A 13,863-nucleotide genomic window follows, 5' to 3' on the forward strand; every position below is an offset into this window, starting at 1 on the left:
TGCTCTCTGTATCTGTCGCAGGCACACCATGCACAGTAGAAAAGCACTGCGGAATTCGCGGATTGTGAGCCAGAAAGATGATGTCCATGTCTGTATAATGTGCCTGCGTGCCATCATGAACTACCAGGTAAGAGAAAGCCAGTTGGCCCTGAAGGCCTTGGCGTGGGCATTGGATTGGACAGAACCCTTACTTTTGTTTTCAACTCTGTACATTCCTGTCCCCTTTTCCAGGAATCTTCATACTGTGTGCCCAGGATTTCTTCAGTTGTTAACCTATTCTTCACATAGCGGAGAATTTAACTTTGTTTTCTAACGGAAGTATGATTTAATAAGCTTTCCTCCCCTCCTCCCCCACCCTTTGACTGGTGTATGCTGCGTGCTGTAATCCGCAGCTCTGACAAGAGCTTCCCAGTTCAAACCCTGACCTTGTGGTAGAGTTGGACTGGTGCCCAGAAGGTGCATTCTGACCTTGAGCTGAGAGATTTCTGAAGCTGGCGTCAGTTAGCAAATGGAAGCATAAAAGCGCGGAAGAATTCACCTTTGTCTAGAGCTTGCAGTTCACGTAGAATCAATTATTTCCTGAAAATGTTGGAAAATCTCCGCAGCTCTGTGAAGAGAGAATAGAGTCAAACATCTCCCACTCTTGAAGGGGAGGGAGCCTATGGTCACAGGTCCCTTATAATGCAGAAGGAGACCATTCGGCCCCTCGAGTCTGCACCGACCACAATCCCACCAGGCTCTATCCCCAATACTCCATGCATTTACCCTAGCTAGTCCCCCTGACGCTAAAGGGCAATTTAGCATGGCCACTCCATCTAACCCGCACATCTTTGGACTGTGGGGTGAAACTGGAGTACCGGGTTAGGAGTCTGGATGACTCATCTTCAGAGCTGAGAGCAAAGAAAATCAGACAGGATTTATACAGTGAGGGCGAAGGGAGTTGGAGCTGGAATTGGACAAAGGGAAAATCTCATCGGATTATCTTCTCTCGTGGCTCTGAGGAAGGATCATCCAGCCTTGAAATGTTGGCTCTATTCTCTCTCCACAGATGCTGTCAGACCTGCTGAGATTTTCTAGCAATTTTTGTTATTGTTTCAGATTCCAGCATCTGCAGTATTTTGCCTTTATTTGTTACCTTCGAGAACGTGACAGCCATTTTGTACACTGCAAAATCATACAAATGATGACAGACTGAACAAATGATTGATATTTTATCAATGTTAATTAGTGAATGTTGCTGAAGCCACTTTAGTCCCAGATGACTGCAGCCTCATAGAATCCCTACGGTACAGAACGAGGCCATTCAGCCCATCAAGACCGCACCGACCACAATCCCACCTAGGCCCTATTCCCGTAACCTCACGTATTTATCCTGCTAATCCCCTGACACCGGAGTCAATTTAGCTTGGCCAATCAACCTAACCCGCACATCTTTGGACTGTGAGAGAAAACCAGAGCCCCTGGAGGAAACCCACGCAGACATGGGGAGGATGTGCAAACTCCATACAGATAGTGACCTACCCTCCCTGTTGAAAGAGAGAGAGAGAGAGAGAGCTGACCGGAGGTGATTTAACCTGAGGATCAGCACACTTCAGGTGAGGGGCAAGGTTGAGAAGGCAGGGCCTTCATCTTGACCTCGTGGGATGGGAATTGAACCCACACTGTTGGCGTCGCTCCGCATCATGAACCAGCCGTACAGCCCACTGGGCTAATTGACAACTAGGGTATGCAAACAACTCGTCATGGGATCTACAACTTAAGACACAAGTTTAATGTAATATTGTGTGTGAAACACAGGAGGCGACCTTGAGCCCACACACTCCCTCGGCAGGGTGAGTGGCGGGGGCTCAGTCACTCACTGGTGAGATCCCAACCGATGCCCATTGCCAGTGATGTAATCAGATTGACGCCCATAATGGGCGAGAACCTGATTTACATAAATTTTAGTAAATTTAAATCTAATCAGAGACCACCCCTGGCCAAAGCTCCCCTCCATTAAATGTTTGTACCTTGCCAACATGATGTGACGTATAGTCAGTATAGCCCCTGGGGGAGAGGGGACATGGCAGGGCAGTGCCTCTGGCACAGATTGGCAATGCAAGATTGACATGGTGCCAACCGGTACTGGGAGCTTGTCGTGCATTAAATTGTGATGCTGGGGAGCAGAGAGGTGAGAATGGTGGGGGTGTTGGCAATGTTTGGGGGCAAGGGAGAGATGCCAGCGATGACTGTTGCGGGGATGGTGGCGAGCCCCTGAGACCTCTGTGGTGGGGAAGGTGGGGGGGGGGGAAAGGTTATGTTTTATTCTAATTGGGATGTCCTCAGTACAACCAGCTTTGCTGATGTGTTTAGGCCCCACTCCTCAAAACCTCAAAATGATGGCGTGAGGGAGCAGTGCTCCGAAAGCTCGTGGCTCCAGATAAGCCTGTTGGACTTCAACCTGGTGTTGTGAGACTTCTGACTGTGCCCACCCCAGTCTAGTGCTAGCATCTCCACATCTGTGTAGACTGGCTGCCGTTAGGTATGACCCCATAACCATTGCACACGTGCAATAACAGCATGGCCTAATTACCAGCCGGCACCATCGAGCCTTGTGCTGTCAGAGGCCCAGGGTGGGATTTTCCAGCCCTGCTTGCCCCCAAGCCCGAGACCAATGGGCCCTGGCACGGTCTGTGTCCTGTCCACTACCATTCCCATGGCAGGCGGGATGGGAAAATTGCAGTCCCAATATCTGACTGTGGTGTTACTGAGCTTGCTAGTGCAATAAATCCAACTTCTGTATGCACTGGCCCCTAAGAGTCTAGAATTGGGCATCCAGCAGGCTACCAAGGATAGATGCCCATACCTATAGCCATGCTGCCAGTCAAGTCTGAGCCACTTGAAAGCAGCTGGTCACCAAGCTCATTATGCATAAGTTCCTTCAGGTTTGGGGTCGTGGCATCATTGGTCTCCGCAGCCCTCTAGGGATTTGCGCCCCACTTGATGTCAATCGAAATCCGTGGATGTAAATTGGGCAGCTGATTGGCGAACATCTGCTCTATACTATTGGGCAAAGCCTACGTTCGTCATGTTTCAGAACATAGCATTGTAGAATGTTTCAAACAGAAAACAAACCGGAGAGAGAACGGCTGCTCTCATCTGTCCTGAGGATTTACAAGCAGCGCCCAATTTGCAAACATCCCTGGCCAACAATTCAGCTGCCTCTGACCTTGGGAGTGTCTGTTGTCAGCAACTGGGACTTGGTGACCATAAAGAGATCAGTGGTGCCCAGATCTGTCCCGAAAGGTGTGCGCGGAGGAATGATGCTGCAAGGAGACAGATCCAGGGTTTTGACCCAGAGACTGTAAAGGACATAATTCCCAGGCAGGATGGTATGTCACTTTGGAAGAAAACTTGGAGGTGCTACTATTCCCATTCCTGCTGCCCTAGCTCGCGGGGTTGGGAGGTGTTGTGGAAGAAACCGAGGCAGTTTGCTGCAGTGGATCTTGTAGATACTGCACACTGCAGCCACTGTGTTGCTAGTGGAGAGATTGGACGTTTGAGGTGGTGGACTGGGTTCCAGTCAAGCTGTTACTTTGTCCTGGATGGTGTCAGTTTCTCGATTGTTTCTGGATGTTGTGTATGTCGCATTCTGTGCCTAATTGCTGGCTCTTTGAACAATACAATCGTAGAATCTCTACAGTGCAGTAGGAGGTAATTCGGCCCATCGAGTCTGCACCCAGGCTTTCCCCATAATCCCACGTATTTCCCCCACTAATACCCCTAACCTAAGGCCAAATTTAGCATGGCCAATCAACTTGCAATCGACTTAACCACGGGGAGATCGTGTAAACTTCACACAGACAGTCACCCAAGGCCAGAATTGAACCCGGGTCCCTGGTGCTGTGAGGCAGCAGTGTTATCCACTATGCCACCATGCCCACAAGGGGCAAACTATCCCCTATTCCAATTGGTGATTGGTTCCCAAAGCTGTTAATTGGCTAATTTGCGAAACAGCGACTCAATCAATAGCTCTGGGACCACAATCTACTCTTGCAATGAGTAAAATATTCCTTGAATTATTTATCCTTGCGCTTCATCAAAGTCTAATGCCGATTATGTTGGGCAGGATTCTCCAGCCTCCCTGCAGTGATGGTCTTGTGGCAGGAGGCAGCACGTCGTTGTCCGTCGGTGGGATTTTCTGGTCCGACTGCTGCCGTTGGGGTTTCCCACTGAACCCCACCCGCTGTTGCTGGAAAACCCACGGCAGGGGTTGCGCTGCCAGTGGAACCACAAGGTCCCATCAACATAAGCAACCGGAAAGTTCCAGCCGTTAGCCTTTGCGTCCCTCTGTGGCAGAGACCTCAGCCTCACCAGCTGACATTCCTTCTCCCGAGCTCTCTCTGCCTCTCTCCAACTTTAAAACCCTCTCAGAATTTGCCTTTTCAATTACCTGTAACCTCTTCCCCACGCGGCACGGTAGCACAATGGTTAGCACTGCTGTTTCATAGCTCCGGGGTCCTGGGTTCAATTCCTGGCTCGGGTCACTGTCTGTGTGGAGTTTGCATGTTCTCCTTGTCTCTGCGTGGGCTTTCCCCCACAGTCCAAAGATGTGCGGGTTAGGTTGATTGGCCATGCTAAGAAGTTGCCCCTTAGTGCCCAGGGATGTGTAGGTTAGAGGGATTAGCGGGTATAATATGTAGGGATATGGGGGTAGGCCTGGGTGGGATTGTGTTCGGTGCAGACTCGATGGGCCGAAGGGCCTCTTTCTGTACTGTAGGGTTCTATGATTCCCTCCTCCACAGTTCAGCTTAGTCCCGCTGATCAGTTTTAAATCTTCCCGTCCTGGGACTTGTTTGTTTTCCTGGACAGATTCAAGTTATTGGGTGCCACCACGTCCGAGATTATTGCAGACAACAAACTCACAGCGTTGACTGGAGCCACTCGAACCTTCACAGCGGGATGTAGGCAGTGTTACTGGACTAAATCCTTTCCCTCTCCCTCGAGGCTTTCTAACGAAAGGGAATTATTGAATGCCAGACAGTGAGGATGTTAAATCGCACGTCCTGATGGTGTTTAATTGGGAACAGGTTCTGTTTAATGCAGTGTTATCAAAGCTGGCAAATATTTGCCCTCTGGAGAACCCAGATCCAGTTCAGCAATTTCCAATTGTGCTGAAACTGGAGTGAAGCTTCTGTGAGTTGCATTGAAGCAATTAGCACATTCCTGGCATTCGCTGTCTCCGGGCTGATCAAGTGCTTAAAATCATTTGGAAGTTACAATATGTGACATTCGTGATTGTTCCCCAGTAAACTCCCTCTTTCCAGTGCAGGAGAACCTGCTGTTCCACTAGATGGAGCAGGCCGGAGATGCTGAATGGCCTCTTCCTGTCCCCAATTTAAATTAGATATTATTTCACATTTACCTTCTGAGAAAATGGGGCGTCACGGTGGTTAGCACTGCTGCTTCACAGCTTCAGGGACCTGGGTTCGATTCCCGGCTCGGCTCACTGTCTGTGTGGAGTTTGCACATTCTCCTCATCTCTGCGTGGGTTTCTTCCGGGTGCTCCGGTTTCCTCCCACAGTCCAAAGATGTGCAGGTTAGGTTGTTTGGCCATGCTAAAATTGCCCCTTAGTGTCCTGAGATGCATAGGTTGGAGGGATTAGTGGGTAAATGTGAAGGGACATGGGGGTAGGGCCTGTGAAATTGTGGTCGGTGCAGACTCAATGGGCCAAATGGCCTCTTTCTGCGCTTAGGGTTTCTATGATTCTATGAAAATGTTTAGAATCATAGAATCCTACAGTGCAAAAGGGGGTCATTCAGCCCATCGCGTCTGTACCAACCACAATACCACCCAGGCCCTAACCCCATGCACTTACCCTAGCTAGTCTCTGTGACACTAGGGGCAATTTAGCATGGCCAATCCAGCTAACCCGCACACCTTTGGATTGTGGGAAGAAACCGGAGCACCCGGACAAAACCCACACAGACACAGGGAGAAATGCAAACAGACAGTGAACCAAACCGGAATTGAACCCGGGTCCATGGCGCTGTGAGGCAGCAGTGCTAACCATGCCAGATTTAGCCTGAATTTATTTTTGAGTATGGTAAGACATGTGAACTTACTGGATTTGAATTGTTCCCAACCTTTTTGGGTCTTTGTTTCGCTGTGTCAGTAAGTGTGTGACAGCAGATATACCCGCTGGTACACATGCACATACACACACCTTTCTGCATACATCCTCATATACACCTATACACATGCACATGTGCTCACATTCATATCCATACACACACACACGCACGCATACACTCTCATACACTCCACACAAACACATGTTCCTACACACAGCCACAGACACCACCTTTGTATATCCACTCCCACCCTTACACTCTCACACACATATGTGCGCATACCCTCATACCCATGTACCCAATAACCAACCCTTTACTGACTGCACACTCACCTACCTGTGCACCATCACCCACAGCTGGGTACACGAATTAGGAGCCTGTCAGCTGGGGAAATTCTGAAGTGGCCAGGTCACTTTAATCTCCATGACCCCTGGTGACCTGACTGGATTTTAAATCATTGCAGTGCTCCACTCTACCGCAGAGATTTTCCTTTCTCCCTGTCAGAAGCTGCAGGTGTGAGCAGACCCCTTTGAAGTCCCCTGACTATGGTACTGGCAGCTTGCTCAGTTTTAGGTTGGTTTATTGGGCCTTCCTACCTCAATGTCATGGTCAAGCAGCCAAAATGGGCCATAATTAACTTCCTCTGCAGTGCACCTGAAGGTTGGAAGCAATTCAAATCCAATAAGGTCACGTGTCTTACCATGTGCAAAAATAAATTCAGGCTAAACATTTTCCTTAGAAGGTAAACGTGAAATAAAATATAATTTAAATTGGGGATAGGAAGAGGCTATACAGCATCTCTGGCCTACTTCACCTAATGGAACAGCAGACTCTCCTGCAATGAAAACGAAAAGGGGGAGTTTATTGGGGATAATCACGATAGTTACATTTGACATTCCTTTGCATTGCACGTTGGGCCTTTTTACAAAATGAAACAGTCTTATCTGCCTATGGGGCGGCATGGTGGCACTGTGGTTAGCACTGCTGCCTCACAGCGCCAAAGACCCGGGTTCGATTCCCAGCTTGGGTCACTGTCTGTGCAGAGTCTGCACGTTCTCCCTCTGTCTACGTGGGTTTCCTCCAGGTGCTCACAGTAACTTCAATGCAGTATTAATGTAAGCCTACTTGTGACACTAATAAATAAATTTTAAAACTTGAAACCGTTTAGCTCATCGCTTATGCAACTGTGTAGAACACAATGAAATCTTATGGTGGAGTGAGACTCTAGTTTCCTCCCACAGTCCGAAAGATGTGCTGGTTAGGTGCAATGGCCATGCTAAATTGCCCTTCAGTGTATCCAAACTGGCATCACAGTGTGGCATCCAGGCGATTTTCACAGTAACTTCATTGCAGTGTTAATGTAAGCCTACTTGTGACACTAATAAATAAACTTTAAAACTTGAATTTGGGCCTTCTGCGAAATGAAAGGATTGTAAACCAATATTACCTGCCTTTTTTTTAGAACTTGCCTGTCTTTGGGGCCCAGACCGAAAACCTCATCCTAGCTTTCAATTTCCAAATACTGAGTGACATGTGAAACATTTGCAATATTTTCTGTTTTTATTTCAATGTCCTTGTTTTTTTCCCCTATTGATGTTGAACAAGCCCAAGCACAAGGTGCCGCTCTCACTGTTGTCCCCGCTCACTGTTGTCCCCGCTCACTGTTGTCCCCGCTCACTGTTGTCCCCGCTCACTGTTGTCCCCGCTCACTGTTGTCCCCGCTCACTGTTGTCCCCGCTCACTGTTGTCCGCTCTCACTGTTGTCCACTCTCACTGTTGTCCACTCTTAATATTGTCCCCGCTCTCACTGTTGTCCACTCTCACTGTTGTCCACTCTCACTGTTGTCCCCGCTCTCACTGTTGTCCACTCTCACTGTTGCCCACTCTCACTGTTGCCCACTCTCACTGCTGTCCGCTCTTAATGTTGTCCACTCTCACTGTTGTCCGTTCTTAATGTTGTCCCCGCTCTCACTGTTGTCCACTCTCACTGTTGTCCGCTCTTAATTTTGTCCACTCTCACTGTTGTCCACTCTCACTGTTGTCCGCTCTCACTGTTGTCTCAGCTGACTGTTGTCCGCTCTCACTGTTGTCCCCGCTCACTGTTGTCCCCTCTCACTGTTGTCCCCTCTCACTGTTGTCCCCTCTCACTGTTGTCTGCTCCCACTGTTGTCCACTCTCACTGTTGTCCGCTCTCACTGTTGTCTCAGCTGACTGTTGTCCGCTCTCACTGTTGTCCGCTCTCACTGTTGTCCGCTCTCACTGTTGTCCCCGCTCACTGTTGTCCCCTCTCACTGTTGTCCCCTCTCACTGTTGTCTGCTCCCACTGTTGTCTGCTCCCACTGTTGTCCACTCTCACTGTTGTCCGCTCTCACTGTTGTCTCAGCTGACTGTTGTCCGCTCTCACTGTTGTCCCCGCTCACTGTTGTCCGCTCTCACTGTTGTCCCCGCTCACTGTTGTCCCCTCTCACTGTTGTCCGCTCTCACTGTTCTCCGCTGTGTTTTCTCTTCCAGTCCGGATTCACCCTGGTGATGGAACACAAACAATGCGTGAACGAGATCACCCTCAGCCTGAATAACAGGAGTGCAAGGTGAGAGGTTCTGGGACACTCGGAAAAATGAGTTATCAGCGAGATCCTAATCACAGCCATCCCAGCCCGGCTAATATATTGTCGATGGGTGGTTTTGTTGCGATCAATTCACAACCAGAAATCTCCGGGATAGGGATCAGGAATTGGGAATTCCCATCAGTTTATCTCCTTTCCTCTTTAACCCAGAGGAATCGAGATTAATTGTGTTCGGGGAACGCAGTGTTACTGGGTCCCAGAATCAAGCATGCACACAGTGTGCTTGTCATCAATTCACTATGTCCTGTGCAGATGACAAATTAACCACTTTGCCCCTGGTGACCGTACTGAGGCCATACGAGGGTAAAGGTTATTCTCATGCCAGTGTGGGCACTGGTACAAAATGGCAAAGCGAGCCAGCGCTAAAGGCAGACTCTGAGTGGAATCTTCCTGTGCCCTGGGAAGCGTGGCGGGGGTGTGGTTGGGGGGGAGAGGGGGAATCCACTTTGGCGTGAAGCCGAATATCAGTTTCCCGGCGTGAGGGCAAAGTGTCCGAACCCTGTTCTCAGGAGCGTAAAGGTGAGATGAAAACAGGTTAGACTCCCTGATGAAGTCGGGAGGTCCTTTTGCCTACATTAGCGTCTCACTCAAGCTCATTGAAAGGCCACCTCACTGGAACTAAGCTACCCCCCCAAACTGAGACCACCACTACCCCCCCCCATGCCAACCCGGTGGAATATTCGGACATTCCAGCTGTGGTCTGCACCTGGTGGACTCCACTTCTTCCATGAGGTCAGTAAATACTGCTTCCACCTTAAGACTTCACTCTCAACATTATCAACAAAGGTTGGAAGGGGCTCGGTATAAAAGGTTGGAACAGAGAGTGGGCCTTGGGGGCAGGCTGAGGGGGAGGACTGGGTAACTGCCCGGGCACTCTTCCAATATGGCGCCCAAACCCTCACCACCCCCCCCTCATTTTTCCATATCCAGCGATGAACTTGGGCTTGAGGGCTGAGGATTCTTCTCCCCTGGCATCAGGAAGGCCATGGAGTGATTGGTCCCAAAGGTTGTCACACTTTCCAACTCCAAATGCGTGACACTATTGAGGAGAAATAGCTCTGTTTAATCAGCAACCAATCCACCATTTGGAGCAGACTCCCCCACCACTGGTATACAGCATGTCATAGTGCCCTTCAGCCCATCGAGTCTGCACTGACAATATCTACCACTAATAGCGCGCTAATCCCATTTTCCTGCACTTGTCCCCATATCCTTGAATATTATAATTTAAGCGCTCTTTCAAATATTTTTTAAAGGCTGTAAGATTTCCAACCTCCACTACCTTCCCAGGCAGTGCATTCCAGATCTCTACCACCCTCTGGGTGAAAAAGCTTTTACTTAAATCCCTTCTGAATCTCCTGCCCCTCACCCTAAAACTACACCCGCTTCGTGACTGACCCCTCAACCAAGGAGAACAGTTGCTCCCTACTCACCCCTGTCCATACCCTTCATAGTCTTATACGCTTCAATCATGTCCCCCCTTCTCTGTGCTAAAGGAAACAATCCAAGCTTATCCAATCTCTCCTTGTAACTCAAACGCTCCATCCTAGGCAACATCCTGGTGAACCTCCTCTGTACCCCCTCTAGTGCTACTGCATCCTTCCCACAGTGAGGTGACCAGAACTGCACACAGTACACCAGCTGTGGCCTAACCAACATTATACAACTCCAAAGCATTACCTCCTTACTCTTATCCTCTGTACCATGTAGTATCTACATGGGTAATTCCCAAACTTGCGACCTTTAACCACTAGAAGGATGAGGGAACACAATCTTCAACTATCCCTCTCACGTCGGACACTATCTTGAATCACAGACATGTCACCATTCCTTCATTGCTGTTGGGTCAAAATGCTGGAAGTCCCTATTTAGTAATGCTTTTGGTAATCTGTGCAGGCGCACAGCAACCCAGAAGGTATCACGCTGGCCTTGTTTCATTTAAATGCCACGCAGCGAGCACTCAACAACGTGGAAAGGGACTGGACATTGAAAAAGCTTCCAACACATTGCAGTGAAATTGTCCGCTAACAGCGCTGTGAGTGTACTTTCATCACAGGCAGCACAGTTGTTCCGTCACTAACCTCGAGAGGGAGGTTAGATTTGGTGATGACTATCAGCGTTGCCTGAAATATCTGCGACCCCAGAATGAATATTTACAAAGCAAACCGCGAAAAAATCCTCAAACAATTTCTTGGTAAAGTATCTATCGTGCTGCCCCCCTGGACCTTGTAGGTAAATGCACTCCCCTGTTTGCTGTTTAATGCGATTGAGTGTGTGCTGAATACCTGGTGCTATCTTTCTGCAGGACCAAGGCGCTGGTGCTGGAGCTGCTGGCCGCAGTGTGCCTGGTACGAGGAGGACATGACATCATCCTTTCAGCTTTTGAGAACTTCAAAGAGGTAGCAAGCTTTGCCATCTAATTTCCTCCAAGATGTGTCTGTGAGGCCTGTAATGGTCAGAATCCCACCAATTCCTGACAAATGTCTCCCGTGTTTGTTCCTGAGGATCAAACCCAATTTCATAGAATCCCCACGGTGCAGAAAGAGGCCATTCGGCCCATCGAGCCTACACCAACAACAATCTCACCCAGGCCCTATCTCCATAACCCCACACACGTACCCTGCTAATCCTCCTGACGCTAAGGGTCAATTTAGCATGGCCAGTCCATCTAACCTGCACATCTTTGGACTGTGGGAGGAATGATGTGGAGATGCCGGCGTTGGACTGGGGTAAACACAGTAAGAAGTCTCACAACACCAGATTAAAGTCCAGCCGGTTTATTTGATAGTAAACCCACAAGCTTTCGGGGTTCACCCCTTCGTCAGACGAGTGGAGAGTTCCGGCGTTCTGGAGGGGCACTCCTGAAACTTCAGGAATGGGGCCGGGAGCCATTTTCACTTCATCCATGGAGTCTCCCTGACTCCACAGAAAACCCAGACCAAAAAGCTCACTGGCCATTCTGCGCTCTGCACCAGATTTCATTCTGTAGACTCCAAAGAAAACCAGAAGAATGACACGCAGATCTGTCAGGCAGTCCTTTTTCCCACAGAGAAAGGTTTTTGGGCTGGTTGTGGCTCACACAGCCACTCCAGACCAGTTGTCTCAGTCCGAGTCAGTGTGTTGGAATGATGAGTATTCAGGCAGCTGTTTGAAACCTGGGGTCCAGGCATTAACCCACCTGATAGATCCCCCTCCTGCAGCAAGAAAGCCCACAGCGAGGGGCCTCGCCGCTCAACCACTTTACTTCACCTTTGACCTCTGGAATGTGCCTCTTTGCCAATATTTGGCATTCATGGATGGTCCCGTTACATTCGAATTAGTCACTGCGAACAGGTGGGCATTCTCGAGATTGGTCCTCTGAATGTTGCAGCTCGCTGGGCCCTGCCTGCTATCGAGTGTGGGGTTTTGTTCAGTGTCCCCTATAATAGGGAGAGGCAGGTGGTGTATTGAAGTCACTGCAGCTTCCTAACCACCATGCCTGGAATGACTTTAGTCAAATAAACAGCTGGCACTTGGCAAAAATACTACACGCTTTGGAGTTTAGTAATGCAGCCTGCTCTTGTTCAGTTCCTAGATAAAACTGACTAGAATACATTCATGTGTCTAGTCCTTCCTGCACAGCCCCGACCTGTTCCCCATAATTTGAGGGCTGTGTAAGGCACCCACTAGGCCATCCAGGGTAAGGCCCACTGACGCCCCCTGGCTGCCCAGTGAGGTAGCAGCTAAGGGGCCCCAACCTGGCTCACTGCCATACAACACTGGACTGGCAGTCCACAGCACAATGGCTATTTCCGTTTGGTCTCTTTGAGAATGTAGGAGGGAAGGGCGGGCTGATCTATCAGGGGATACACCCCTCCCCAAGATGTTCCCCACACCGTTTCCCTCCCCTCCTGCCCTCCAAAACCTACCACCCTCCCGCCCTTCTCCCTGCTCCCCAGAATCTCCAATCCGAACCCACTCTAAAATCCCTGGACTTACCTGCCTCTGGGCACCATGATCCTCTTCCCAGGCCCACCTTGCAGTTCCAGCAGTGTCCACTACTGAGTTCTGGCGCTGCTGGCATTACTGGAGCTAATGGCCAATTAGATTGGCAGCTCCCCAGCACGGGACTTCCTGTCCACTGAGGGATGGAAGTCCAACTCTCAGACTGTTCATCCCACCCCAGATTTTATAGCCGCGAGGCAGGCTTGTTAGAAGTTGGTCCTTTCGTGACCATATTTCAGAGATCATAGAATCCCTACAGAGCAGAAGGAGGCCATTTAGCCCATCGAGCCTGCACCGCCCACCCACACCCGATCCCCATGACCCCACGTATTTACCCTGCTGGCCCCTCAACACTAAGGGGCAATTTAACACGGCCAATCAACCTGACCCGTACGCATTGGACTGTGGGAGGACACTGGCACACCCAATGGAAACCCACGCAGACACAGGGAGAACGTGCAAACTCCACACACACAGTGACCCAAGGCTGGAATTGAACCTGGATCCCTGGTACTGTGAGGCTGTAGTGCTAACCACTGTGCCTTCCTTCCTGGCTGGACTGGTAAGCAATCCACAGCCCCCATGGAATACAACCCAGTGATTTTATCCTAAGGTGCTAACTGTTGTATAAAGCGCTGGGGGCTGGTTTCCCCGAACACTATCCAACATCTTCATCATTGTCCTGCATCCTGATGGGTAGCAATGAAATTAAACTCCACTAGCTCATTCTTTCCTACTATGGGGTCAACCTTCACCAGCCTCGCTCTTCTCCCCCTCCATCACTCCTTGTAGCTACTCTCTGTTCCCCACTGTGCTACATTCCTCTTGCTTTTAAAGGGGAGCACGGTGGCACAGTGGTTAGCACTGCTGTCTCACAGCGCCAGAGACCTAGGTTTGATTCCCGGCTTGGGTCACTGTCTGTGTGGAGTTTGCATGTTCTCCCCGTATCTGCGTGGGTTTCCTCCTGGTGCTTCAGTTTCCTCCCACAGCCCATAAAAGTGCAGGTTAAGTAATTGGCCATGCTAAATTGCCCCTTAGTATCAGAGGACACTAAGGGGCAATGCACTGAGTTGTGAGGATAGGGCCTGGGTGGGATTGCGATTGGTGCAGACTCGATGGGCTGAGTGGCCTTCTCCTGCAC

The 13,863-nt window shown here is 49.8% G+C and overlaps 1 protein-coding gene across 1 annotated transcript in view; it reads left to right on the forward strand.

Annotated features, from left to right (window-relative positions):
* LOC145359337 (formin-like protein 1) overlaps window positions 1-13,863 on the forward strand; it is a 250,943-nt gene that overhangs the window by 178,946 nt on the left and 58,134 nt on the right. Inside the window, exons 8-10 of the mRNA XM_080213936.1 lie at window positions 22-127; window positions 8,626-8,702; window positions 11,044-11,137. Of these exons, the coding sequence (XP_080070062.1) occupies window positions 22-127; window positions 8,626-8,702; window positions 11,044-11,137 (277 nt within the window). The remainder of the gene's footprint in view (window positions 1-21; window positions 128-8,625; window positions 8,703-11,043; window positions 11,138-13,863) is intronic.

Source organism: Carcharhinus amblyrhynchos, chromosome 27 (assembly GCF_965287045.1).
Source record: "Carcharhinus amblyrhynchos chromosome 27, sCarAmb.v2.hapA, whole genome shotgun sequence".
Taxonomy (NCBI): Eukaryota; Metazoa; Chordata; class Chondrichthyes; order Carcharhiniformes; family Carcharhinidae; genus Carcharhinus; species Carcharhinus amblyrhynchos.